Source organism: Castor canadensis, chromosome 7 (assembly GCF_047511655.1).
Source record: "Castor canadensis chromosome 7, mCasCan1.hap1v2, whole genome shotgun sequence".
Lineage (NCBI taxonomy): Eukaryota > Metazoa > Chordata > Mammalia > Rodentia > Castoridae > Castor > Castor canadensis.
This window is the reverse complement of record NC_133392.1, coordinates 31,901,896-31,927,695: the sequence shown is the minus strand read 5'-3', so window position 1 is coordinate 31,927,695 and position 25,800 is coordinate 31,901,896. Positions and strand designations below refer to the sequence as shown.

At 46.6% G+C, this 25,800-nt stretch overlaps 2 protein-coding genes across 10 annotated transcripts in view; one reads left to right on the top strand and one right to left on the bottom strand.

Moving 5' to 3' along the window:
* Nucleotides 1–18,686, bottom strand: part of Arhgap19 (Rho GTPase activating protein 19) — a 71,261-nt gene extending 52,575 nt beyond the window's left edge. For 2 of the 9 annotated variants that reach the window (XM_074078605.1, XM_020177740.2), the window contains exon 1: nt 2,164–2,261. In XM_074078605.1, coding sequence (XP_073934706.1) covers nt 2,164–2,219 — 56 coding nt within the window. In that variant the 5' untranslated portion in view covers nt 2,220–2,261. Of the gene's footprint in view, nt 1–2,163; nt 2,310–18,218 lie in introns of those variants that run through there. The other 7 variants (XM_074078612.1, XM_074078613.1, XM_074078611.1 and 4 more) reach the window with 6 other exon arrangements.
* A 257-nt stretch (nt 18,687–18,943) lies between these two features.
* Frat1 (FRAT regulator of WNT signaling pathway 1) lies at nt 18,944–23,099 on the top strand. Its single transcript, XM_074078614.1, has one exon. The coding sequence runs from the start codon at nt 19,141–19,143 to the stop codon at nt 19,969–19,971; it is 831 nt and encodes a 276-aa protein (XP_073934715.1). The 5' UTR covers nt 18,944–19,140; the 3' UTR covers nt 19,972–23,099.
* The last annotated feature ends 2,701 nt before the right edge of the window (nt 23,100–25,800 follow it).

Genomic DNA, 25,800 nt, shown 5'->3' with positions numbered 1-25,800 from the left:
GCAGAGCAAGCACTCAAGGAAATCCATCTAAATATTAATAATGGTTGTGACTACCTAGTAGAACTAAAAGAGCTGTTTTTCTTTCTTTTCTACATATTTTCCTAACCTCTGCAGTAAACACAAGTTTATCTTACACTGGAGAGATGGGAGGAAGAATTTTTTTTAATGTCTCCCTAGTATTATTAATGTACAATAATTCAAAAATAAAATTTAACTGGGCGTTGGTGGCTCATGCCTGTAATCTTAGCTAATTGGAAGGCTGAGATCAGGAGGATAGAGGTTCAAGGACAGACCAGGCAAATAGTTCCCAAGACCCTATCTCCAAAATAATCAGAGCAAAATAGACCAGAGGGGTAGCTCAAGCAACAGAGCACTTGCTTTGCAAACATGAAACCCTGAGTTCAAACCCCAGTCCCACCAAAAATGAACTTTTTTTAATTAAAAAAAAACTTTAATGAACTTCAGGGTTGTAAACAAAAAATGGCTGGGCACACAACAATGTAAATATGGTTAAAACTACTGAACTACATACTTAAAATAGCTAAGATGATAAATTTTAAATTTATCTGTTTTGCTGCACTGATATTTGAACTCAGGGCCTCATGCTTGCTATGCAGGCACTCTTTGCTTGAGCCTCTCTGCCAGTCCTTTTTTTTTTTTTCTTTTGTGAGTGGTTTTTTTGTGATAGGGTCTTGAGAACTATTTGCCAGGGGCTGGCTTAGAACAGAAATCCTCCTGATCTCTTCCTTACAGGTGTGAGCCACCGGTGCCTGGTTCAATTTTTGTTTTTTAAAAGTTGTATCAAAAACACATAACAAATCGGGTTCAGGCCTGCAATTCTAGCTACTCAGGAAACAGAGATCAGGAGAGTCGAGGTTCAAAGCAAGCCCAGGAAACAAAAGTGAGACCCTATCTCAAAAATATTTGGCAGCCAAATAAAATAAAATTTAAAAAAAAAAATGATAAAGAAATACAAAGTAGATCGTTCTAAATGGTTGATCATACATTCTCCATTCAACATTCAAATATGCACTGAGCACGGATCTGTGCAAATAAGACAATTCTTTCCTTCTTTACCAAAGACAAGAAGCCACACCACCAACAGAACATTAGAAAGACTAGTGTCTAGCAGGCAAAAAAACAACTTGTAAATTATTTATCATCACAAGGTAATATTTCTGTCTTAAAAATAACAGACTATTGTCCATGCATTTTTGACCACCTGCAACATAAATGTGATTTATATAATCACAAACTTCTCTTTGGAATTAAATGATTTCAAGTTCAGATAAAACTGTGAACACCTGTTGATCCTGTAACTTAACACTTTCAAAATTTAAATTCAATTGGCAATATCCCATAAAGGGCTTTGTCCTCAGATTTTCAACACCATTCAGAATTTTAGAGTTGGTTCAGGATGACATAATGAAATTTTATAAATCCCCTGTACAGTTCCTGAAGAAAAAGTGATCAACCATTTCTGGGCAGTCAGAAGAGTGAAAAACTCATCCGTATAAAATACGGTTAAGTCTCGGGGTACCTGTTTAGGGAAGGGGGCTAGAAACAAAGTCATGATTTCCTTGACTGAGCCCGGGCACCCTTCTTTAGCTGTTCTACAGGAAAAGAACGTCTACCCCGCATCGAGCGATTTAAGAACCGAGGCGAGCGAGGCACTAGGAGCTTTCATGGGCTGTCACTCAATGCTGGCATTTCCCGAAACAGGGATCAGTAATGTCAGTGTGCGGATGAAGAAGCTGAAGCCGGCCCGAGGATGCAGATCCACTTCCACCCGGCCCTCAAATCCCTGCTCTGACCTAAGCCCACACTGCCCGGGAGCAGCTTTAAGACGTCGGGGACTTCGCTGAACGGCTCTGGGATTCAGTTCTCCAGCCACCAAAAAGCCTCAGCGCCCACACGGGCAGCGCTGCCCCGCCCAGCCGGTGGGTTTGCAGCCGAGGCCGCGCGCGGACCTCCAGCCTCCAGCAGCAGGACCGAGCCGACCCGGCAGGAGCCCACGCCGCCGGCCAGGATAGCGGGTGAGGAACGCCGTGGGAGGGAGGAACAAAGCCCGGCTCCGTGGGTCACCGTGACTCAAGGCAAGGGCGGTAGTACAACGGGCCCACAGCTGGTTTCCTAGGCAGCTGGACCAAGAACTTGGCTCACCTCCGGCCGGAGTCGCGGGCTGGCACCTCCCCTTCATTCAGCGCTTCAGCCGCCATCTTCGTCAGCAGCTCTTTTCACCGCCCCTGCCTCAGGCCCCGCCCCACGCGTTTGGATTGGCTAAGGTGTTTCCTCATCTCCAATGCTATTGGATAACTCGATGGGCCGGCCCCAGCCTGAACAGTCCTATGATATTATTGGTCTGTTCAAATACCTAACCGTCATTGGTGCCCCCCCGCAGGGTGGCGGAAAAGAAAGCCTTGAGACCTGCTGGGAGTTGTAGTTTCTCATTTTGATTACTCTTTTACATTCCACCTATTTTTAGGATCAATTCAGAAATCCTCAGCCCGTGCTCAGACTTTTTTTCCTGATCTGTAAATTTCAAAATTACAGAACTTTCAAATTTGAAAGTGACTGTAAGAGTCACTCTAAAATGCAAGACTAGTTTTCTGTCTTAAGACAGACACAGAACAGCAGCCAAGGACAGTTTGCCCCATATCTGCAGTTTATGTATGTATCCAGAAACAAAAGCAGATCCAAAGTATTCAAGGAAAAAACTGTGTCTGTACTGAACATGTACAGACTTTTGTCATTATTGCCTAAACCATACAGTATTAAAACTATTTATATAACATTGGGCATTGTAAGTATTCTAGGTTGATTTAGAGTGTGCAGATGTACATAGGTTTTAAACAAATACTACTGCATACTGAATGAGGGAGGAGCATCTGTGCATTTTGGCATCCGTGGGGATTGGATCCAGTCCCCCATGGCACAACTGTACTTACTATTCAATGTAGTTCAAAGGCTTCTTGCTTCAGTTAGCCACACTACACAAGGATAGATTCCACCCCTCCCTTCTGACTTCCCAGAGAACCCACAGTTTGCCTCCCTAACATGTATCCTGGAACCAAAAGTTCTGTGACTTTGTACCTAACTGAGCCTTAATCCTCTGAGGTAGAAATAGCCACAATTACAATTTCCGGAACAGGTTTCTGGTGAGGACTGAGGCAACTGAAGAACATTGTAAACTTAAAAGAGTTAGCTTTTTTCTGTACTTTTTTTTATACTTGAGTTTTCTGGGGACATTTTTTTCTGTCCTTCTGAAGTTCTTTCACCTGAGGTTCTCCCAGAAAGCACTCTCCCTCTCTTTCACAAAGCTCTGCCCTGCTTCAGGGTTTTGCACATGCTGCTTTTTCTGTCTGGGCCTCCTCTTCACTTTACCATTTTCCAAGTTTCTGCTTAAATGTCACTGATTCAGAGGCCTTCCATGTGAAGCAGGTTAGAGGGTCCCAACACTCCCTAGGGACATTTGACAGGGGGTTAAGAGCAGTTAAGCATAGTAAGAAGGAAACTCTGTTAGGCACTGTTAAGAATGTTGATTTCATGTTAATTACTTGGTGTATATATTCCTTGATATTTTTTTCTTTGAAAATTTAAACTGTTGGGAACAAGCCGCTCAATGGCTTCAGCAGCAGTTGTTATATCCCTTCCCATGCCTGGCTGCCTCCAAGAAGGTTGGTGGTGTTAAATCCTCTAATACCACTCTGAGGAACACCTCCCTCCAGCTGCAAGGGCCACTGCCACTGGAAACGACTCTGCTCAGAAGGCCTTGCTCCAATCACAACTACTCCGGACAACCCAGGACTTGGAAGGAAGGTCCCAAACAAGACAAGCCTAGGTGACCTTTAGATGTCCCTACAACTATTCTCACTCATCATGGGAAAGGAAGTACCACCTCAGTAATCAGCAAAAAGCCAGTGATTGGTGGAATTGGAAAGTGTACTATGATTGGTGCAAATAGAGTCCTTCATTTGCAAGCCACACTCATGCCACAACCACACCCACTCCTGGTTGTATAACCAGGCTGTTCACTTTTTAAGTCAGCCTGGAAATACTCTCCTACGCTGCCCCCTGGTGTTGCAACATAAGTCCCAATAAAAGGCTTCAGAATGGTCTATTCTTGCCTACTTGAGACATTTTTTGGTAGGACTGGGTTGGAACTCAGGGCTTTGAGTGTGCAAAGCAGGCGCTCTACCGCTAACCCACACCTCCTGTCCATTTTGCTCTGGTTATTTTTTTGGAGATGGAGACTCAAACTATTTGCCTGAGCTGGCCTTGAACTGTGATTCTGCCGATGGATCTCACCCTCTCAAATAGCTAGGGTTACAGGTGTGAGCCACCTCACTGGCCACTTGTGACTTTGTCATAAGTAGAGTGGGCTAACATGCAGCAGTGGTGGCAGTAGCAGAAAGAGGATACAGAGAGCAAAGGACAGTGGACTGCAGAGCAGTGGTAAAAGACTCCGGGCCCTGGTTGCCCAAAGAGTTCTTGGGAGCTGCCAAGCCTTAAAGGCCAAGGCCCTCAACACCTGAGCCTCCAGAGCTGCAACACTGCTGCCCACGCTGTCGTCAATAGCTGCTGCTTAGAGTGAGGAGTTCACTGGCCTCTGAGCCAGGTAGCTGGCCACCAAGAACTGAGAGCAGAAAGCACCTAACCTGAGCACCCAGAGCTGAGTCTCTGCCTTCTGAAGCCTGGAGCCGTAAGTCTCCTAGTTTTCAGGCCTGGAGCTAAAGCCCCTGTGTCAGTCAGCCCAGCCCATAAGCCATCAGCAGCATTTAAGGTCCCAGGATTGCCCACCCTAGAACTAGTCACACCTCTGAGTAGAGCACAGAGACGTGGCTGCTCCCTGGTAACACGTGGGTCTCTGTTAATCAGTTCCCCCACAACATTTTCATATGCTAGGCAAGTGCTCCACCACTGAGCTACGCCCCTAACCAGCCCTTCATTGAAATTTTTCAATGAACCTCAGACAGATTGGAAAACCTAGGCTGTATTAATTGCTAGATACACAAAGCAGGAAACCCAAGGTCCTAATTCTGTCCTTCCCACAAAGTATGAACAAGTTTTATTTCAGATCCCATGACACCCAGCATGTGATTGATCAGCCGACTGATTGATGTTTTTCACAAAAAAGGAAAAGTTAAAAACTTTACAGTATTATCACTGCACCTAGAAAAACATCATGACATTGTATTTCTGGTTCATCCGCTTTGATGAAGAATCCTATTGTTATATGTTTGGGGAAATGTGGCACAGCTGTCAAAACCATGTGCTCTCAAGTTAGTAAGGCCTGGTTCAAATCCCAGCTCCAGCACTTCTAGCTGTGTGGCCCTGGACAAGTTACTCATCTTTCTGATCCATTTTCTCTAATGTAAAATGAGGATACTAACTCTCACAGGGCTATTGCAATGATTAAATGAGATAATCTCTAAAAAGCGGCTTAGCAACAGTGTCTGGAACATTCTGAGACTAGATGAATGTTTGAGATGACAAGAAGAATATTTAGAATGCCACACTGCCTCCTCTCTCCCTGCTATGTCCTAAGAACCATGCATTACACTGTAGTTACAGATTAATCGTTTACCCTGGAGAGGGGCGTGTTTTGCAAAACCAACAGTTCCGCTGTGGTGACTTCTGATTAAAAGCAAATATCACTGCTGAGTGGTGTAGAAATATGCACTCAGCTGCCACACCGGCATGCCTTGTATCTGAAAGGGTGTCACAACTCCCCTGAGGTTGTTCTTACTCTATCCAGGTACTGATTGTTGGCTAGGTGACAAGCATGGGTGTCCAGCAAGAATTCAAGACAGATTGTACAAAAGATCACAGAGTGGCCCTAGCCCTTGAGAAATTTACAACAGACGTAAAGAAACAAAATGAACACATAAAAGTCACATACAACAGAATGTGTTTAGAATTAAGGAGGGCTAGCTGGGTGTGGTGGTGCACGCCTTGTGATCTCAGCACTCAGGAAGCCAAGACAGGGGGATTGAAAGTTCTGGGCCAGCCTGGGCTACGTTTGAGACCCTGTCTCAAAAAAACAAAAAAAGAAATAGAATTATGGAGGACTAAATGTCAAAGTAAAAACAGACTCCTAGGGGATCATATGCATGAGATGGTTACAAGCAAGGGCCTGGCTTTTACTTTTCAAGGAATGCTGTTGCCAGTCCAATGGCCTACCTGCCAGACTGCGAGGTTTGGAACAATGGTGTTCTAATAATCTTCCTATTCAGGCCTTGGCCTTGGTGGAGGGGAAGAAAAGAGGAAAACGGGAGGGACGTAAAAGAAGGAACAAGATGGAGAGAGAGAGAGAGAAAGAAGGGAGGGAGTGAGAGAGGGAAAAGGAGGGTCCACCCCTGTATCTCAGTAAGGCAGATGACTTACAGTCCTCAGTGTCATCTTTCTTGTCTTCCACTTTTGTTTTTGTTGTTCCTTCCATTGTTTTTTTCTTTTTTGTGGTACTGGGGCTTGAACTCAGGACTACACCTTGAGTCACTCCACCAGCCTTTTTTTGTGAACGGTTTATTCAAATCAGGGTCTCACAGCACTGTTTGCCCAGGCTGGCTTTGAACTGAGATCTCCTGATCTCTGCCTCCTGAGTAATTAGGATTACAGGTGTGAGCCACCAGCACCCACCCTTTCCCCCTTTCTTGACAAACCAACTGGTACTTATTACGATGAAGTCTTTGAAATATTCTCAGGGCTTTCTCATCAAGTTAATATTTAACTGTTTTTATGTTGCTCAACTACACAAGTAACACATACAGATTTTTTTTTCTTATAAAAAAATTCAAATAACTGGAGTGGAGGCATGGCTCAAGTAGTAGAGTGCCTGTCCTCCACCAAGCGTGAAGCCCTGAGTTCAAACCCCAGTACTGCCCAAAAAAAAAAAAAAAATCAAATGCTAGAAATAAAAATCTTCTTTGTCTACTGCCCTGGCATTCTAGCTCTCCTCTAAGAAAACACTATTTTCAGTTTTGTATGTTTCCGTCCAGATCTTTTTTTACATAATACACTCATTCAACAAATATTTATTGAGTGTCTACTCTGTGCCAGGCACTGTTCTAGACCTATGGGTCTAGGCATGAACAAAACCAAGTCCCTCTACTGTGGCATTTAATTCAAATGGTAACACAGAGAAATAGGTCATTTTGTCTTAAATGTAAGACAAATGGTGATGTACTGTGCTACTGTCCTTATCCCTGTGCCTCTTTCCATGTGGGCACACATAAGTCTGCATGAATCTCTTGAACTCTGCATTGCGGTCCACATTACAGATGTCCCTCTAGTAGAACTAATATTTAAGTTTATGTCAATCAGGATAGCAAGCAGTAGAAACTGACCATGTCAACAGAAAAGGAACCAGGATTTGTTGGACCGATACTAGGTTGAGAAGCTGGCAAGTTGGAAACCAGCCAAGGTCACACCGCCAAGGCCCCTCCACTGATTTCCCATCTGTCCTTGGGTCTCTGCATCGCTCTCTAGAGGGACAGTCATGAATGACAACTCCTCTCTGGCTGCGCCTAGACTCCTGTGTCCACCCTCTGGTCACAACTCTCCCTTGATGAATACTCCCAGGCAGGGGAAAAGAAAAAGACAAATGCTTTTTACAAATCTTTTCCAATCTATTGCTTCCCTGTCTCCTTGTGTACACAGATACCACACCCAAAATGTTAGCATCTGCCTTATTCCATATATAGAAAAAAGAAAAGACAAGAAACTCTGTCTTCTGCCTCCCGTGGAATCTTCTCCAAGACTGGCCACAGGGCCAGAGCCAGGGAAGATACTCAGTGAGGCAAAGGAAGAACCAATTCTATACAGCTCCAAATGACAGACTTTAGGGCTACAGGCCCAGGATGACAACTCTAGGGGTCATTTTCCCCACCAGGAGAACCACAGCTGGGAAACAGCCAAGTCCTGGCCAAGGGCAGCAGGAAGAGGCCAGTCGTGAGCATTGTGATAGGTACCTTCCAGGACTGAGCTCAGGGTTGGGGCCAGGAGCTGAGTGAGTCACGCACCCTGCCCTCTGAAAGCTCACACCTGTGATCCGATCCGAGACAAGGGAACCATGCTGCTGTCTGAGCCACTGCAGCAGAGATGAAGACCAAACTCTCTGAAACCAGAAGTTCCCCCTGGCCTGATACTGGAGCCAGATGTGAGGGAGGTGTGGGGTGATGGGAACATTGCAATGGGTGGGAAAGCCTGCAAACAGACTAAACCTTTAGAAGTGAATCTTTTTGGCCCTCCAATCGAAACACCCAGATGTAAGGTCAGGAGGTCCCAGGTGCTGCTGGTGAGTTTTAAAGCAGTCACATACCTGTAATGATCAAGCTAAGACATGGGTGGATCCTTTTCTTCTGCCACTGTATTCCATTCTAGTGGAGGATATGTTGACATGCAGAGAAGTTTTACATGTAGTCTCTAAAGCTACTAGGAAATGGGGTGAAGGTCAGGAATGACCCTAAGGCTTCCCCTACTACCCTGTCCTCTAGGTAAGGAGGTTTCAGAGTCAGCTTCAAAGATTCCTCCATTCTCACCTGGTGCCAGTGGCTCACACCTATAATCCTAGCTACTCAGAAAGCTGAGATCTGGAGGATCTTGGTTCGAGACCAGCCCAGGCAAATAACTCTCGCGATCTCATCTCTAAAATAACCAGAATAAAATGTACTGGAGATGTGGCTCAAGTGGTAGAGCACCTACTTCATAAACGCAAAGCCCTGAGTTCAAGCTCCAATCCTGCCAGAAAAAAAATTCCCTCATTCAAAATCAGAAAAGGAGGCTGAGCATGGTGAGGCACACCTGTTCTCCCAGCATTTGGGAGACGGAGGCATGAAGATCTTGAGTTTGAGGCCAGCCTGGGCTACACAATGAGACCCTATCTCAAAGAAACAAATGGGGAGGTGGGGAGGGCATGGTGGTACACATCTGTAATCCAAGATACTTAGAAGGTGGAGGTAGGAGGATCAGGGTTTGAGGCCAGCCAGGTTAGTTAGCATGAGACCATATCCAAAAAGAAACAAAGCGAAAAGACTGGGCATGACTCAAGGGATACAGCACCTGCCTAGCAAGCTCCAAGCCCTGAGTACTGACAAAAAAAAAAGTAAGGAAGTAGTCCTTCAGGTCTACCCATTCCTAGGGTTTGGATATGAATGTCCCTCCTCAGGTGTTGAAGGCTTGGTCCCCAGCCGGTTGTGCTATTGATGGGTGGGTGACTGGATCATTGGCCCTAATTGAAATAGCTGAATGGCTTATTAGGACGTGGGGCTTAGCTGGAAGAAGCAGGTTGCTGGGGTGTGCCTTTGAAGAGTAAATCTTGTCCCTGGATCCTCTCTCTCTCTTTCTCTCTCTCTCTGTTTCTCCCTGTCTCTCTCTGTGTCTCCCTGTTTCTCTCTTCTCTGTCTTTGTCTCTCTCTGTCTCCCTGTCTCTTTTTTCTCTGTCTTTGTGTCTGTTTCCCTGTCTCTCTCTCTCTCTCTCTCTCTCTCTCTCTCTCCCCCTGTGTCTCCCTCTGTCTCTCTGTGTGTCTCTGTCGGTCTGTCTGTCTGTTTCTCTCTCTCTTTTTTCCTGTCCACCATGAGGTGAACCACTTTGCTCTATCACATGCTCCTTGCCCAACCCAGACTCAGAAGCAACAGAGCCAAGTGACCATGGGCTGAAGCCACTGAAACTGAGGCAAAATAAATCCTTCCTCCTTTAAGCTAATTTGCTTTGGTATTTTGTCACAGTGACAAACAGTGACCAAGACACCGTAGTCATTCCTACCCATCAGGAAAAGGTTCTTCAGTCCCCAAGGCCTATATATGCCCATTCATAGGCCATTCCTTCTTTCAGGTTTGTAGGAAGAGGGAACTGCCTGGCTCATTTACACTTTAGTGTGAATTAAGTCCAAGAGTACTCCTTCTGGAACATGTATGTAAATGTAATTGTGAAATAAAAGGTTTGTTTGCTTAAATTGTACAACAGTCATTTGGATTAGGAAATGTGACAACCTTCTGGGTACTTACCCTTGTATCCCAGGTTACCATTTTACATTTGGTGTGTTCCCAAATGATTGTTTGATTCGTGTTTAGCTTCTTTCATTGACCTGTAAGCTCCATGGGCTAAGGGCCGTATTTGGTTTGTTTACTCAACCATTTTTTGAATGAATGAAAGAACAAATGAATCAAATTTAAAAACTAATACTGGGCTGGTGGAGTGACTCAAGTGACAGAGCGCCTGCCTAGCAAACATGAAGCCCTGAGTTCAAACCCCAGTACCACAAAAAAGAAAAAGAAAAAGAAAAGTAGCTCATGATAGAGTACTTGCCTAGCATGCACAAGTGCTTGGGTTCCATCCCCAGCTCAGAAAAAAAAACCAACAACTGAAACAACACTGCTTCTCGGTCTTAGAAAAAGCTAAGCCCCACCTATAATGGATATGTTTAGGTTTTGATGTACCCAGCATCTCTGGGTCCTCTGCTCCCCTATCCTCAATCAGGTGACCCACCTTTGGCTTTAAGAGTGGGACAGCAGCCCAGGCCAGGCCAACCAGAAGATGCAACCTCTGAATTGAAGGGTCCTACAATCTAGAGCAGCCCAAGTCACTGTGGAAAGGAAATACATGGTCAGAGCCCAGCTGAGGGAACCTAAGTGGGGTGGGAGGGCAGAGGCCTGAGCACCGCTGCTTCTTGTGAAGAGCCAAGATGCTTCCTGGAGGTGGTCTGCAGCTGGAATGGGTAAGATTTCCACAAGCAGAGACTGGGAAGAGTGTCCTCTATACAAAGAGGGCCATTCGTGGAGGAACAGGAACATCCAAGACATGCTAGGAAGCTGGCCTGGGCCCCATGTGACAGGGGCAAAGGACTTATGTGAGGTGAAAAAGATAAGGTTGGAAAAGTGGACCTGGGCCAGGCCGCTGAGAATTCTAGATGCCACAGGAAGGAGCTGAGGTCTGCTCAGGAGGCAGTGCAGACATGTGCAAGGGGGAGGGGGACCCCCAGTGCAGGGCTGGGCACAGGGGAGCTCATTTGTCAGGAAAGTGGGCTCAAGGGAAAAGAGGCTGGAGCCCTGATGCAAACTGCATAAAGGGCCAAGGAAATCTGAAGGATCTGGCAATGGGCCGGAAATAAAGAAGCACTCTACCAGCCTTGGGGAAGAACAAGGTAGAGGCTTGCCTAGCATTTACAAGACTCTGGGTTTGATCCCTAGCACTGAAAAAAAAAAAAAAAACAGCACTCAAAGCCCAGGCAATGGCATTATGGCATTCAGGTAGCGGTTGGCATCCGGTGGCTCATGCTTGTAATCCTAGCTTAGCTACTTAGGAGGCTGAGATCAGGAGGATCAAGGCTTGAGGACAGCCCAGGCAAATAGTTTGTCAGACCTCATTTCCAAAATAACCAGAGCAAACTGGGCTGGAGGCATGGCTTGGGAGATTGAGCACCTGTTTTATAAGTGAAAAGCCCTGAGTTCAAACACCAGTCCCACCAAAAAAAAAAAACACCCCGAGTTTAGGTGGGTGTAGTGTCATATGCCCGATGCCTGTAGTCTCAGCTGAGGTGGGAGGATCACTTGAACCCACGACTTCAAGGTCAACCCAAGCAACATAGCAAGACCTCATTTCTTAAGAAAATAAAATGATAAAATAAAACCTGAGTTTGAATTCTGGGTCTGTTACTAGAAGTTTCTGTAACCGTGAGCAAGTTTACTTATCACTAGGCTTCAGTTTTCTGATTTAGACAAATCAGAAATTAAATCAGAGTTTAATTATATCAAACTCAGAGGTTATTGGAAGACTAAAGGAAATAATCTTTGTAAAATACTTTTCTGGGGGTGGGGGGAAGGGGGAGCACAGGAATAGGATAAATACCTAATTCGATTAATGGCTACAAAGTTTCCTTTTGAGTGATGAAATGTTTTAAAATTAGATTACTGTAATGATGGTACAATTCTGTAAGTATCCAAAAGCCACTGCGCTGTATACTTTAAATGGAATTTTCTGGTATGTAAATTATAATGTTGATTAAAAAAATCAACATTTGATAGTCACTGTTATTACCTGCTCTGTTTCCTTCTTTGAACACTTCCTATAAGCCTGGCTGGTGATCTGTATATCACCTTTGCAGATTCTCTGATTATACTAGCATTATCTTTTTTTCAAAAAGTCCTGATTGGGCAGGGTGCCAATGGCTCACACCTGTAATCCTAGCTACTTGGGTAGCTGAGATCAGGAGGATTGCAGTTCAAGGCCAGCCTGCGTCATCTCAACAAATAGCTGGGCACAGTGGTGTGCACCTATCATCCCAGCTACACAGTAGTGTGAGATCAGGATGATCTCAGTTCCAGGCCATCCCAGGCAAAAATTTGCAGGACCTAATCTTTATGGGAAAGCAAAGCTGGGTGTGGTGGCACACACCTGTCATCCCAGCAACAGTAGGAAGCAAAAATAGGAGTGGTCCAGGTTGGCCTGGGCAAAGAGTGAGACCCAGTTTCTAAAATAACCAGAGCAAAAAGGGCTCGAGATGTGACTCAAGGAGTAGAGCACTCACCTAAGTAAGCTCAAAGCCCTAAATTCAAACCCCAGTGCCACCAAATAAATAAATAAGGCTTGGTTGGCCTAAACAAAATAGATGGTTATATTTTTCCTCACATAAAAGAGATCTATTGATAGTCACTCAAGGGCTGTATTCATGTCTGAGATTTCTTCACATTTATTGCTCTTTCATCTCTGGTCCTCATAGGTCAATAGGGCTGCTAGAGCTCTAACTATCACATCCACATTCTAGACAATAAGATGAAAGAACAAGAGAAAGGCTTGCCCCTTCTTCATAGGGAGATTTTCTAAAAGTACTACTAGAACTTTTTACTTATGTCTCATTAACCAGAACTTAATGACATGGCCCATCTGCTTGCACATCTTCGTGATAAATATAGTCTTATGACCCTGCTGCAGCCACAACTCAGGGAGTTGTGGGAAGCTAACAGCAACCCCTACTGTAGCTACTACTTGTCTAGCAAGGGGAGGCAGGATATAAGTAAGTAAATAAAATGCAGACATCTTTGCCCTACACAGTAGGGTGATCTAGAGATGATTAAAAGAAGACCAAGGATTCACATGGGTTACACACAAAAGGTGCCATGCTATGTGAGACTTGAACACCTGTGGATGTGGGTATCTGAGGGGCTCCTGCAACTACTCCCCACGGACACCAAGGGAGGGCTTTTCTTGCACCAGGAAGATCATTCTCCACGTCCCTTGGCCACCGATCATGCTAGTGATGCTCAAGTTAGGTCTTGGGTAGACATGCCAGTAAAAGCAGTTATAATTTACCCAATTAAGTAAATTGTCTCAATGATTCATTTTCAAGTCATTAAATACTTGTTTAGAAAAATCTTTGAAAGAAAGACACAACAATGATAGCAGAGTTTGACTTTTGAATTTTGAGAACCATGTGGCTGTATTATCTATTCAAACAAAACTAGACTTAAAAAGCACATACTGGACTATGCTGAACAGCCACATGTTTCCTGACTTCCGGCTCTGTGTATGTATACCACGGCTGGCCCAGGCTCGCAGACAGACACACAGCCTCTGCAGACCTGAGACTGCCACTCTTGAGGCCTACCACCACACACAATACAGTTTGAGCCTCTGCTTTTCCATTCACAGTCACCCCCTGGGAAGGGTGTGTCATCACAGAAATGAAAGCACTGACTGCTTCAGCCTAGAAGGTCACCTTCACAGTCTCTGAGATGTGACCCTATTGGCCATTTTTGCCTCTGATCAGCACACCATGGTATATTTACAGACCCTTTGCCTTTCTATCTCCTCATCTTGATTCCTGTCCTGAGTTGAAACCATACAAACAATGCCAGGCTTCTTTGTCCTGAGGTTCTCAAGTATCTGTGTTCAATTTTTTCCTTCTTTTATAAGGACGGGGCCCACTCTCATCCAGTATGACTTCAGCTTAGTCTTATTACATTTGCAAAGGCCTGATTTCCAAATAAAGTCACATTTACAAGTTCCTGTTAGTTATTTGGGGGAGACACTATTCCAACCAGCACACTCCACAAGTCTCACCTCCAGGCTGCAGGCCTCTGCCTCACTCCCCCACTTTGAGTGTTTTCTCCTTTTATTAATGGCAAAACCCTCCATGCTGCTGCATCGGTGTCAGCCCCAAGGCAGCTGGCCATTTTAATCATCAGGTTCCAGATCCAACTACCCAAGCAGCATTCAGCCGGTGGCTGACGTCTCCCCTGCCCAGATCGACAGCTTCAAGACATTTCAGCTTCCTCCTTCCACAGCTCCCTAGGCTGCTCTTCTAAGAGGTATTTGAAACCCTGTTTGCACCACTTAGCATCTCAGTTTGAATCCGCTAATCTCTTAAATTCTCTCAGCGTAGATCCTGCTCCTCAGCCGCCCAGCCCCAGAGCTTCCCTGCCTGGGAAACTGGCAGGTAACCAAGGGCCTGGCGGAGACTGGATCTTGCCTGCCTTGCTGCCTCCTAGCCACAGACACTGCTGGCTTTAGAAGTCGAGTCTCATCCTCTTGGTACAGTTTGAAATGGTCCACAGTGGGACCCAACACAATCATCTCCCCCCACCAAACACACACCCCCAGTGTGCACCAGCCAACCTTTCAGCAGGTGTGCTCCCTTCCCAACAGCCAGCTCTAGCTCCTCAAGCCCTGGACAAGTCTAAAGGTGTCACACAATTCCCCGGTGTCTGAGACTTGCCGATCCTGACATTTTACTGTAATTTTTTGTGCACATGCAACTCTGTGTGTGCGTGTGTATGTGTGTGTGGTGCTGGGGATTGAACCCAGGACCTCATGCTTCTTTATCACTTTTTGGGGTTTTTTTGTTTTGTTATGTTTTCAAGACAGGGTCTCTCTAACTTTGCCCAGACTGGCCTCAAATTCCAGATTCTCCTGTCTCCACTTCCCAATTAGCTGGGATTACAGGCGTTAACACCACACTGGGTGTTCCTTTTTTGTGGTGAATAATGACCCACTGTATGGATTTACATTTTATTCACTGTTTGTCAGCTGATGAACATTTGGATTGTTTCCACTTTGGGGCCATTGTGAATAATGCTGCTGTCCGTGCTGCATACAAGTTTTTGTGTGAACATGGGTTTTCGATTCTTTCAGACATATATCTAGGAGTGGAATTAATGGATCATATTGTAACATTAACATTTTCTCTACATGCTTTATCACCTATCTGTCTATCCATTCTCTTTCTGTTCATATATTAATCCACTTTGCTTTTTATTTATAAATAGCATCAGTACACCTCACCCCAAACTCATCAGCATGTCTATTATTAAGTAGGATTCAATATTTGTTTATAGTTCTTACTTTTTGTATAAAACTTACAATGAGTTCTGGAATGTATCAATTAATGAGTTTCAGCACAGGCCTACCCAGACCTGTGAAATCCAAATCAAGACTTGCAGATTCAAGCAAGTACCAGAGGCTCAATCCTGTAATCCTAGCTACTTGGGAGGCTAAAATCGGGAGGACAGAGCTGCAAGGCCAGCCCAGACAAATATTTCATGAGAGCAGGTCTCCAAAATAACCAGAACAAAATGGACTGGAAGCTGGAGGTGTGCCTGCTTTTCAAATGCAAAGCCCTGAGTTCAAACCCCAGTCCCTCCAAAAAAAAAAAAAAGAGAGAGAGAGAGAGAAAACACATGCAGATTCAGAACCACACCCCTACCTCAGGCTCCCTCATCAGAGTTGTCTGGCCCCTGCCTCACAATCTCCAGACACAACCAGTATTTTTTCCCCATTGTCAATCAGTCTTGCCTGTCCTAGAATTTCATACAAACAGAATCATATGGTATGTGGTCTTTTTCCTCCAGCTTCTTTCACTTAGCATTCTCCTTTTGGACTTTATCCATATTTCTAAATGTAGCAAGATTCAGGACTTTTGTTGCTAAATTGTCCTCTGTCATCATCATGGTTTCTCCATTCACCTGCTAAGGAACACTTGGGCTGTTTCCTGCCATCGTCATCGTCGTCACTCCTGTAGTTCTTGATGTGGACCCATGAGTTTATTTTCCTCATGTAAATATTTAGGATTGGGCTGTGCTTCGTGATGGGTATGTGTTTAATTTTCTAAGAAACTGTCACATCTTTTTTCCAAAATGGTCATACCATTTTTCATTTTTCATGCCTACAGCAATCTTCGAGGCTTGTAAATTTTGCTTGTTTGATGGCACTAGAATTTGAACTCAGAGCTTTACGGTTGCTAGGAAGGTGCTCTACCACTTGAGCCACTCCTCCAGCCCTGAGGTTTATAAATTTTGAGCCACAAAATAAAAATTCAAATTGTAAACAGCTACTAATTAAATAATTTATTTACCTCTCCCATTTCATGCTAAAATTTTAAATAATTAAGTTCTGAATACTACAGCTGATAAATGGCTGCCTTGACCATATTCTCAAAGGAACGTGACAAAATAAGGAAAAACGAAATGAACAAATAAATAAAAGAAGTGACTTTTATGATTAAAAAAAATACTCAACAAACCAGGGATAGAAAGAAATGTCCTCAACCCAATAAAGCCACCTATCCAAAACCCACAGCCAGCCTCACCCCTAACTGAATGGCAAGGCTTTCCTCAAACATCAGGAACAAGACAAAGATATCCATTCTTTGTGCAGGTGACTCACAACTGCAATCCTAGCTACTCAGAGGCTGAGATCAAGAGAATCCCGGTTCAAAGGTAGCCTGAGCAAATAGTTCCTGAGACCCTATCTTGAAAATATTCAACCAAAACAGGGTTGGCGGAGTGAATCAAATGGTACAGTGTCTGACAAGACTGAAGCCCTGAGTTCAAAGCCCAGTACTGCCAATATATATATATATGTACGTGTATGTATATGTACATGCTCTCCCCACTTCTATCTAACCTTGTTTTAGACATTCTAGTCAGGGAAATGAGGCAAGAAAAATAAAATCCAGATTAGAAAGGAAAAAACAAAGCTATCTCTAGAAGCAGATGGCATGTGATCTTGTATCCAGAGAATCCTAAGGAATCTACTCAAATGAGGTAATGAAGTTCATGACACCCAGTAGAAGTCTGGAATTCTAGGTTTTGGAATTCAGTGGCTTTCTTTGAACTGGCTCTTTCGTTGGGGGGGAAGGGTTCTAGCGTAAACCCAACTCTTTTTAAACCTATGGGTTGACCTCTTCCCCTCTTAAGTTTGCTCCTGTAACTCTCCTCAGAACTGTCCACCAAGACCCTGTTTTCTACTTCTCTGGCTCCCTACAACAACTTCACCTGGTTTTCTACATTATGCTGTCCTCCTGCTCAGTGTTTATTTTTATTTTATATGTTTATTTATTTCTGAGATGGGAGGGGGTCTCAATATGATGCTCAGTCTAATCTAAAACTCCTGGGCTCAAGCAATAGACCCCCTCCTGCCTCCCAAAGAGGGGCCATGGACCTGCTCCTGCTCAGTATTTCAAAGTAGCCACCTAAGGCCTTGCAGATAGTCTGAACCCTCTTAGGTGACTTGTGTGTTCTGTATGAATGCTTTATGGCTCATTTTGAAAACAACTTTATTGTACAATTTATATATCACAAAATTCACTCATTTTAAGTCTGCATTCAATTTGTGCAGTGCTAAGACGGAAGGAACCCAGGGCTAGACAGAAAATTTTAGTAAATTTATAATATTTCCATTGCCCTGATAAGATTCCTTCCCAGGTTGGCTTTTCAAGACTAGTCCAAGGAAAGTCCACCCCAAGTATTATGCTTGGACGTTATGCCGGCGAGGTTTCCGATTAAAAATCTAGGCCTAAAGACTCCCACACAACATGTTATAAAAGGATCATTTTCCTATTAAAAAATGACAACTTGGAGCTGTGCGCTGGAACTTACACCTGTGATCCTAGCTACTCGGGAGACAGCGATCAGGTGGATAGCAGTTCGAAGCCAGCCCGGGGAAATAGTTCCGTGAGAACCTATCTCGAAAAACCCATTACAAAACAGGGCTGGTGGAGTGGCTCAAAGTGTAGGCCCAGAGTTCAAACCCCAGTACTGGTTAAAAAAAAAAAAAAAAAAAAAGGCAACTTGGGCTGAGAGATGTAGTTCAGTTGTAGAGCACTTGCCTAGCATGGGCGAGGCCTGGGTTCTGCCCCCAGTACCACACACACACACACACACACACACACAAATTAATTAATTAATTTTTAATTAATTAAATTAAAAATGAAGTCTTGGCTTACCAGTAAATCAATCATGATAGCTTAAAGGGTTAAGATGGTCCGTGGCTCCATTTCCATCTAATCAGTTCACCATTTTCCTCAGGGCGGATCTTCCCCCATTGGGCTGAGACAGTCTTTAAAAGCTTTTCCAGAACTCGACCCCTCCCAAGGCTAGCAACCACCTACTCCCCAATAATACCAACCCTTCCTGGCCCCCGCAAGCCCAGGATCCCAGTCAAGAAACGTTAATCTGTGACTTTTTAAAAAATTTGCCACTTCCAATTCCGCCACCCCCATCGCAAGGCAGGGTCCCCTTCCCTGTCGGCCTCGTTTTCCTAATCGCCAGATTCCTAGCCTCACTCCCTCTCCTTTCTCCCCTTGTCTGAGGCTGGCACCAGGATCTCAAAAGCGCCAAGACTAAAACCACAGCAGTTGACGTGCGGAGAGGAGGGGTGTGTGCGGTGTGTGAGTGTGGGTGCCAGTGTGTGGAAGAAACCAAATGGTCCCCCAGGGTGTGGGTCTTTGGGAATGCCAATCACGTCCTGATCAGGGAGCCTGGATCAGCCCCCCAGAAGGCCCCCGCAGATCAGGGCCGGAGATAAAATCTCGGGACAGCCAGGCTTCACTCTGTACCGCAGGCCTGCAGGCGCCCCGTCCCCCAAGGGTTCAGCATCGCCCCCGGCTCCGCGCGATGGTACGGTCCGCGCGACGTCACCCATTGTTTACAAATCAACCCGAGCCGGCAGGATTCCGGCTCCCGCGGCAGCTAGCGTGCCGCGCTAGTGCCCGGCGGACCCGGCTTCCTCGTTCCCCGGCTCCGGCCCCGGCCCCGGCCTCGGCCTCAGCTCGGCCCCGCGCCCGCTTCTGTCGCGGCCCGCCGAACCCGCGGGCAGCAGAGCCACCAGCGACGCCCGCACAGCCCCGGGTGCCCGGGCGGGGGGCCATGCCGTGCCGGAGGGAGGAGGAAGAGGAAGCCGGCGAGGAAGCGGAGGGGGAGGAGGAGGAGGAGGACAGCTTCCTCCTGCTGGAGCAGTCGGTGACGCTGGGCGGCTCGGGCGAGGTGGACCGGCTGGTGGCCCAGATCGGCGAGACGCTGCAGCTGGACGCGGCGCACGACAGCCCGGCCTCCCCGTGTGCGCCCCCAGGGCCGCCGCTGCGGCCCCCGGCAGCGCTGCCTGCGGACAAGGCTCCGCCTCCGGCGGTGCCGCTACTACTACCGCCCGCGTGTGCTGAGGTGGGGGCCCCGGCGCCTCCCGGAGCCCTGCGCTGCGTCCTCGGGGACCGTGGCCGCGTGCGAGGCCGGGCTGCGCCCTACTGCGTGGCGGAGCTCACTGCAGGCCCCAGCGCGCTGTCCCCACTGCCCCCTCAGCCCGGCCTTGATGGACCTTCGGGAGCTAGCAAGCAGGACATCCCGCAGCCGTTGTCTGGTCCGTGCCGGCGAGGATGGTTCCGGAGCGCAACCGCGTCCCGCCGCCTGCAACAGCGACGTGGGTCCCAACCCGAAACCCGCACAGGCGACGACGACCCGCACCGGCTTCTGCAGCAGCTGGTGCTCTCAGGAAACCTCATCAAGGAGGCCGTGCGCAGGCTTCATTCGCGACGGCTACAGTTGCCTGCAAAGCTTCCCCAACCCCCCCTCCTGGGGCCTCTGTCGGCCCCAGTGCATGAGCCCCCATCGCCCCGAAGCCCTCGTGCGGCCTGCAGTGACCCTGGCGCGTCCGGGAGAAGGACGCAGCTGAGAACTGGGGACGGCGTTCTTGTTCCTGGCAGCTAACAGCCAGGGTGGCCACAGCGCCAGCCTCTGACTGGAGGGCCAGGTGGTCCCTCGAGGACTGCAACCCTGTTCAGGCTGGTGGAGAACTCGTGCTTTTGGAAATGGCAAAAATAAGCTAACGAAGACGAGGAACCGAAAAATCGCAAATGTTTTCATGGGTCGAGGGCCCCGATTTGTTTTAAACCCAGGACTTGACCAGCCCTCTTTAAGGCAGCTCTTAGAGGGCGCACCCGAAGCTCACAGTCGGTAGTATTCCTTATTTGGCGTGACCCGACCTGGCGGCGCAGCGTGCAGCCGGCGCAGACTCCCGGCGACCACGTGGCCAGAGTCCACGCTTCTCAGGATCGCCTAGCGTCAAAAGGACTGAGAATGCACCCAGTTCATCAGGACTGGTTCCTGATCCACCCTGGGGGAGGGGAACATGAGTAGATGATAATTTCAGGGAGTACCCCAAAATGCCAGACTTGGAACATTTACGATACTTAAAAAAACACCTCGTGTCTTTTGGGGTGCTGGTTTTAATATGGAACTTGCGGTACCACGAAAGGACCTTCCGGGGTTGCATTAGGAGTAACCTTTTTCTCTGTTCCCTGTTCGGGAGTTATCAGTGCTGGGGGAAGAAGACTGAAAGTCACGGGTGGGAAGAAGCGGCGTTGGAGGCCGTTGGGTAGTGGAAGGGTAAAGTGAAGTGCAGAGTGAACTCTCGGTCCGGAGGCGGCCCGTCGCTACTCCGGTTCAAGGTCACTGTTTCATGGACGCGCCCTGTGTTTCGGGGCTCCAGCAGTGAGAGGAACCCGGTCAGCCTAGGCTGAAAGAAGAACGCGATGCTTTGCAAGTGCTGGAGTCTCTTGAGGACACGCGCGTCGCCGCCATCGCGAGTGGGGAGGAAGGGGCGTGCTGGGTGCCTGTGCTTTCTGCGGGCGGCCAACGCCCCTGGCCCCTCTCCGGGTTTTCACAGAAACTGTTCTTAGACACGGCCCCGAGTCCCTTCTCTCTGCCTTCACTGTGCTGCGTTGGCGGTCCTTGGGGGCCCGGGTGGGGGGCTAGGGAGACACCACGTGATGGGCACTTAGGGACACACAGCCTCGAAAAGCAGCTTATAAATGGGCTCTCCAGGGCCATTTGCAATAACAGCTGCAATTCCCTGGATAGACAGTTGATTTCCTCCTGCCCCTCCCCCAGCTGTGCCAGCTCGCCTTTGTAAGTGAAGGAAACCGAGTAGAAAATGTTACTCTCCAAACGGAGAAGCTGCAGGCTTTGCCACTGTGACCATGGCGAAGTGCTTGGAAGTACTGTTCACTCGCTCTGAGCGCGCTGAAAACCCTGTGTTGTTTTAGTTTTACAGTCAATGGCGCATTCAGCATCTAGATGTGGCTGTTGACGGATCTACACTTCGCACCGGAGTGTCTGCAATTGTGGCTGTCCTGATTATAGGATTTTAACTTAACTGAAATAACTGTTTTGAATAAATGTGTTGGGTTTTTTGTTTGGTTGGTTGGTTGGTTTTATTTTATACTTGCCACCAGTGGGAAAGATGTACAGACGCATTCCTCTGATCTCCATAAACATGAAAACACTTGAAATCCCTGTCAGCCTGGCTTGCGGATGGTAATTAGAGGCCTTTGTGTCTGAGCAGCTCACTAGTTAGACGAGGTCTGCGCAGCTGGGTGTGTATCGGTGCTGGCATGAAATTAAATGAAAGTGAGGTCAGGTTTTGGACCAATCCCATTCACCAAAACCTCAGAGCCTTTTGGATTACTAGATAGGATGACAATGTGTTATGAAGCTGCCTTTGACTATCAACAGCGGACATCAGATCAGCCTGACACTGCAGTCTGAGAGACATGGCTTTTTTTTTTCTTTCTTTCTTTCTACTATGGCCATTGAGTGGACTGTTGGTCCTGGGCTGCTCAGGATTCAAGGCTGGTGGTGGGAAAATTGGCTGGGAACTTATTAAGGTCTCTTCCCTCTTTGCCCTTAGCACATGTACTGCTATTCTGTCCCCACAGCCACTCAGCAGTCCATCTCTATCCCTATGGTTCTGAGTTACTTCAGTCAAGGAAGAAGCAAGCATACCACGTTCAAGTTCACTTACTGAGTGGGGAGGGAACCTTGGACAAGTTGCTCAACCACTGTGGGCATCCATTTCCTCATCTGTACATCAGGGATAATGAGATACAGAGTACTGATGACTGACTAGCAGGTACTAGAGATGAACATGTAGTCCCTTCCCGTTCCTTCTCTGACTAAGTAGCCAAGTGACTGATTCTCATAAAACAGGGTGAGCCATGATCCCTAAACTGCTCTGGAGTGAGTGCTCTGTGACTGGAGTCCTGATTGTCTAATTCCCTTTTTGACTCTGCCCTGTTCGTTCTCTCTCAAATAAATGGATACTAATAGTCTCTGAGGAGTACCTTCAAAACACATTAACCAGTGGTTTCCCACAACCTGCCAGAAATGGCTGTGGGGGGGCTCAGTCTAGCATTGTCAAGCGAGGAAAGGGGATTACAGAGGCTCTAAGGCAAGCCAAGAAAAAGGCTTCCAGCAGCACAGTAGGCTACCATCTCTGGCACTGAGCGTGTGGAGAAAGTAGTCAGGGTCAACTTCGCCCAGCATGGAAGTAGCTCTGAGCTGCTCAGCCAGGATACTTAGTTGTAGAGGGATATCAGAGGTCTAGGTTTAGAAGCAATCCAAGGCTTTCCCTCCAACTTCAAACTGGCCAGGATGCAATGTCACTGCACACACCGTGCTGGCTGCACATGTAGTAAGAATGATAAGGCCAGACTCAACTAGGGCTCAGGCAGTACAAGCCACACCTTGGAAAAGGAAAACTGAACTGGGCTTGGTGGTGCACATCTGTAATCCCAGCACTCAAGAGGCTGAGATAAGAGGATCAGGAGTTCAAGTCCAGCCTGGACAACAGAGCAAGTTCTAAACCAGCCTGGGCTATATAACAAGCCCCTGCCTCAAAAAACAAAAAGAAGGGAGGGGGCGGGGGAAAGGGGGAAGAAATGACCCAAATATTGTATGCATATATGAATAAAAGAAAAAATAAAAAAAAAAGTGTGTACAGTATTTAAGTACTATATACACAGTGCAGTATTTAAAATTAAAAAAAAAAAAAGGAAGGAAAGCTGGGTTCTGGTTGCTTATGCCTGGAATCCTAGCTGCTTGGGAGGCTGGGATCAGGAGGACTGAAATTCGATGCCAGCCCAGGTAAATAGTTCACGACACCCCCATCTCCAAAATAACCAGAGCAAAATGGGCTGGAGGTGTGACTCAAGAGGTAGAGTGCCTGCTTTGTGAACTCAAAGCCCTGAGTTCAAACCCCAGTTTCACCAAAGAAAAGAAAGGAAAACTACTACCTACTGTGTGTGAGGCACTCAAAATGCACTATAATCCTGGAATTATCTTTTTTTTAAATCCTGCCAAGAGCTGGGGGTGTGGCACACAGGCAGAGCCCTTCCCTGGCATTCATGAGGCCTTGGGGTTCAATCTCTAGCAAAAAAAAATTTTTTTAATCCAAGCTGGGCGAGATGGCATGGACCTATAGTCCTAGATAATCAGGGGGCTGAGGCAAGAGGATTGCTTGAACCCAGGAATTTGAAACCAGCCTAGGACCTTGTATTTAAAAAAATATAAACAAGAATAAAAATTAGAAATCCTGCTAAGTTCTGCTATTTACCCCCATGTACCTTTTTGGAGTAACTCAGGATTTACATAAATGATTATTTAAAGTTATTAGACGTGTGTGTGTGTGTGTGTGTGTGTGTGTGTGTGTGTAAGCATTCTACCACTAAATGCATCCTCAGCCATATTAGATAATTTTTTAATTAGATAATTATTTGTAATTAATTTTTTTTTACCCTTTCCCTCCCACTCTGCTAACTATGAATATACTGTTTTTTTTTTTTTGGTGGGACTGGGGTTTGAACTCAGGGCTTCGTGCTTGCAAAGCAGTTGCTCTACTTCTTGAGCCATACCTCTAGCCCAAGACCATTTTATAGATGCAAAATAGTCCAGAAAATTGACCAAGACAGACTGACACATCAAAGTCACTTACGAAGTCAAAGTCTTGCAGTCTAGGGTCCAGCTCTTTGGACTCCAGCTCGGGCTTCTTTCCATTCGACCCATAGTGTCCACTGCACAACTCTGTACATCTGCTACAATGTGAATGACATCCTGCGGTTGCCCATACTGATGACTCTCAAAAACTCTGCCCCAAGCCAGGCACCAGTGACTAACACCTGTAATCCTAGCTACTTGTGAGGCTGAAATTGGGAGGGTCAGAATCAAGACCAGCCCGGGCAAGCAGTTTGAGAGACCCTATCTCCAAAATAACCAGCGCAAAATGGACTGGAGGCATGGCTCAAAGCAGTAGAGCTCCTGCTTTGCAAGCATGAAGCCCTGAGTTCAAGCCCCAGTCTCACCCCCCAAAAAAAAACCCAGCCCAGTTGCCTAGATTGAGCTAGGGAATAACAGGTATGATACAATCACTTTCTTAGAAAATGTTGAGCATCCTGTGAAGACAGCTGGACACAGAGAATGGCCTAGGTGAGATGAAAGACCAAAGCTATGAACTGAATAAAAAAAAAAAAACTTAAAGTGAATCAATTGGCAAAAAACAATTTGGAGCAAAGAATGCCACACCTTATAGAGGACTTCAGAGTCTGCCACCCAAGATTTCATTCTAAACTAAGCATCCAATGCTACAGTATTCGGAGTCAAATTTTTCTTTTTGTTCTTTTTCCAGCTCAGAAGCAGAAACATGAAGCGAAGATCAGACACCACTTTCCTATCCAGCAAAGTCTGTGTTGAACCCTGTGGTCCCTTCCTTCCAATCAGGAAAGAGTTACCTTGGCAACCAAATTACTAACTCACTCAATTAGCTCCCCCCTCTTCCACCAATGCTCAGTAATCACAGAATGCAGCCCCAGGAGAGCTCAGGCTTGGGCAGTCTGGAGCTAGCGCCTCATTTAGAGGTAGCAGAAAGGTTTCCACTTGGCAGTGCACTCCATTTGAACGCCATGAAAGCTGGTATAGGCAAAGGGGGAAACTCCACATGCAATGTCTATATCCGTCTCTGAAGGGAGAGCAAGTGACCTGCCCATACATCGTTTCCCGCAGGCAGCCCTCCATTGCTAGCTGTGGGATTTGGGACAGAGTCCAGAAGCTTAGTAACATCAATTACCTTCTGCAAAATGTGATGGCATGCAGCCTAACTTAAAGAATTACATTAGATATTGTATGGGAAACAAATAGCAAAAACAAGACAGAACATGTTTCCTAGAAGTTGTTCTAGTAAGGCCACTCACTACTTTGTCTTTGAGTCTTTTATAGAAAACCCTTCATTTTTTTTGCTTGACAGTACTGGGATTTGAACTCAGGGCCTTGCACTTGCTAGGCAGACACTCTACCACTCTTTCTTGCATTAGTTATTTTTCAGACCTGTTCTCCCATTTTTGCCCAGGCCAGTCTGGACCTTGATCCTCTTACCTATACCCTCCAGAATACCTGGGACTACAGGCATACACCACCACAACCAACTTGTTGGTTGAGATGGAGTCTCACTAACTTTCTGTCCTGCTGTCCTCAAACTACAGTCCTCCTGATGTCTCCCAAGTAGCTGGGATTACAAGCGTAAGACACCATGCCCAGCCAAAACCTCCCTCTCTCCCTCTCCCTCTCTCTTTTCTCTCTTCTTTCCTCTCTCCTCCCTCCCTCCTCTTCCTTCTTTCCCCTCCTCCCTCCTTTCCTCCTCTCTCTCCCTTCCCCCACCCTCCCCCTTCCTCCCTTCCTTCTCCTCCTCCTCCTCCTCCTCCTCCTCCT

What these genes read in the sequence shown, in the direction of transcription:
- Frat1 (XM_074078614.1), top strand. Translation starts at nt 19,141, where the DNA reads ATGCCGTGCCGGAGGGAGGAGGAAGAGGAAGCCGGCGAGGAAGCGGAG.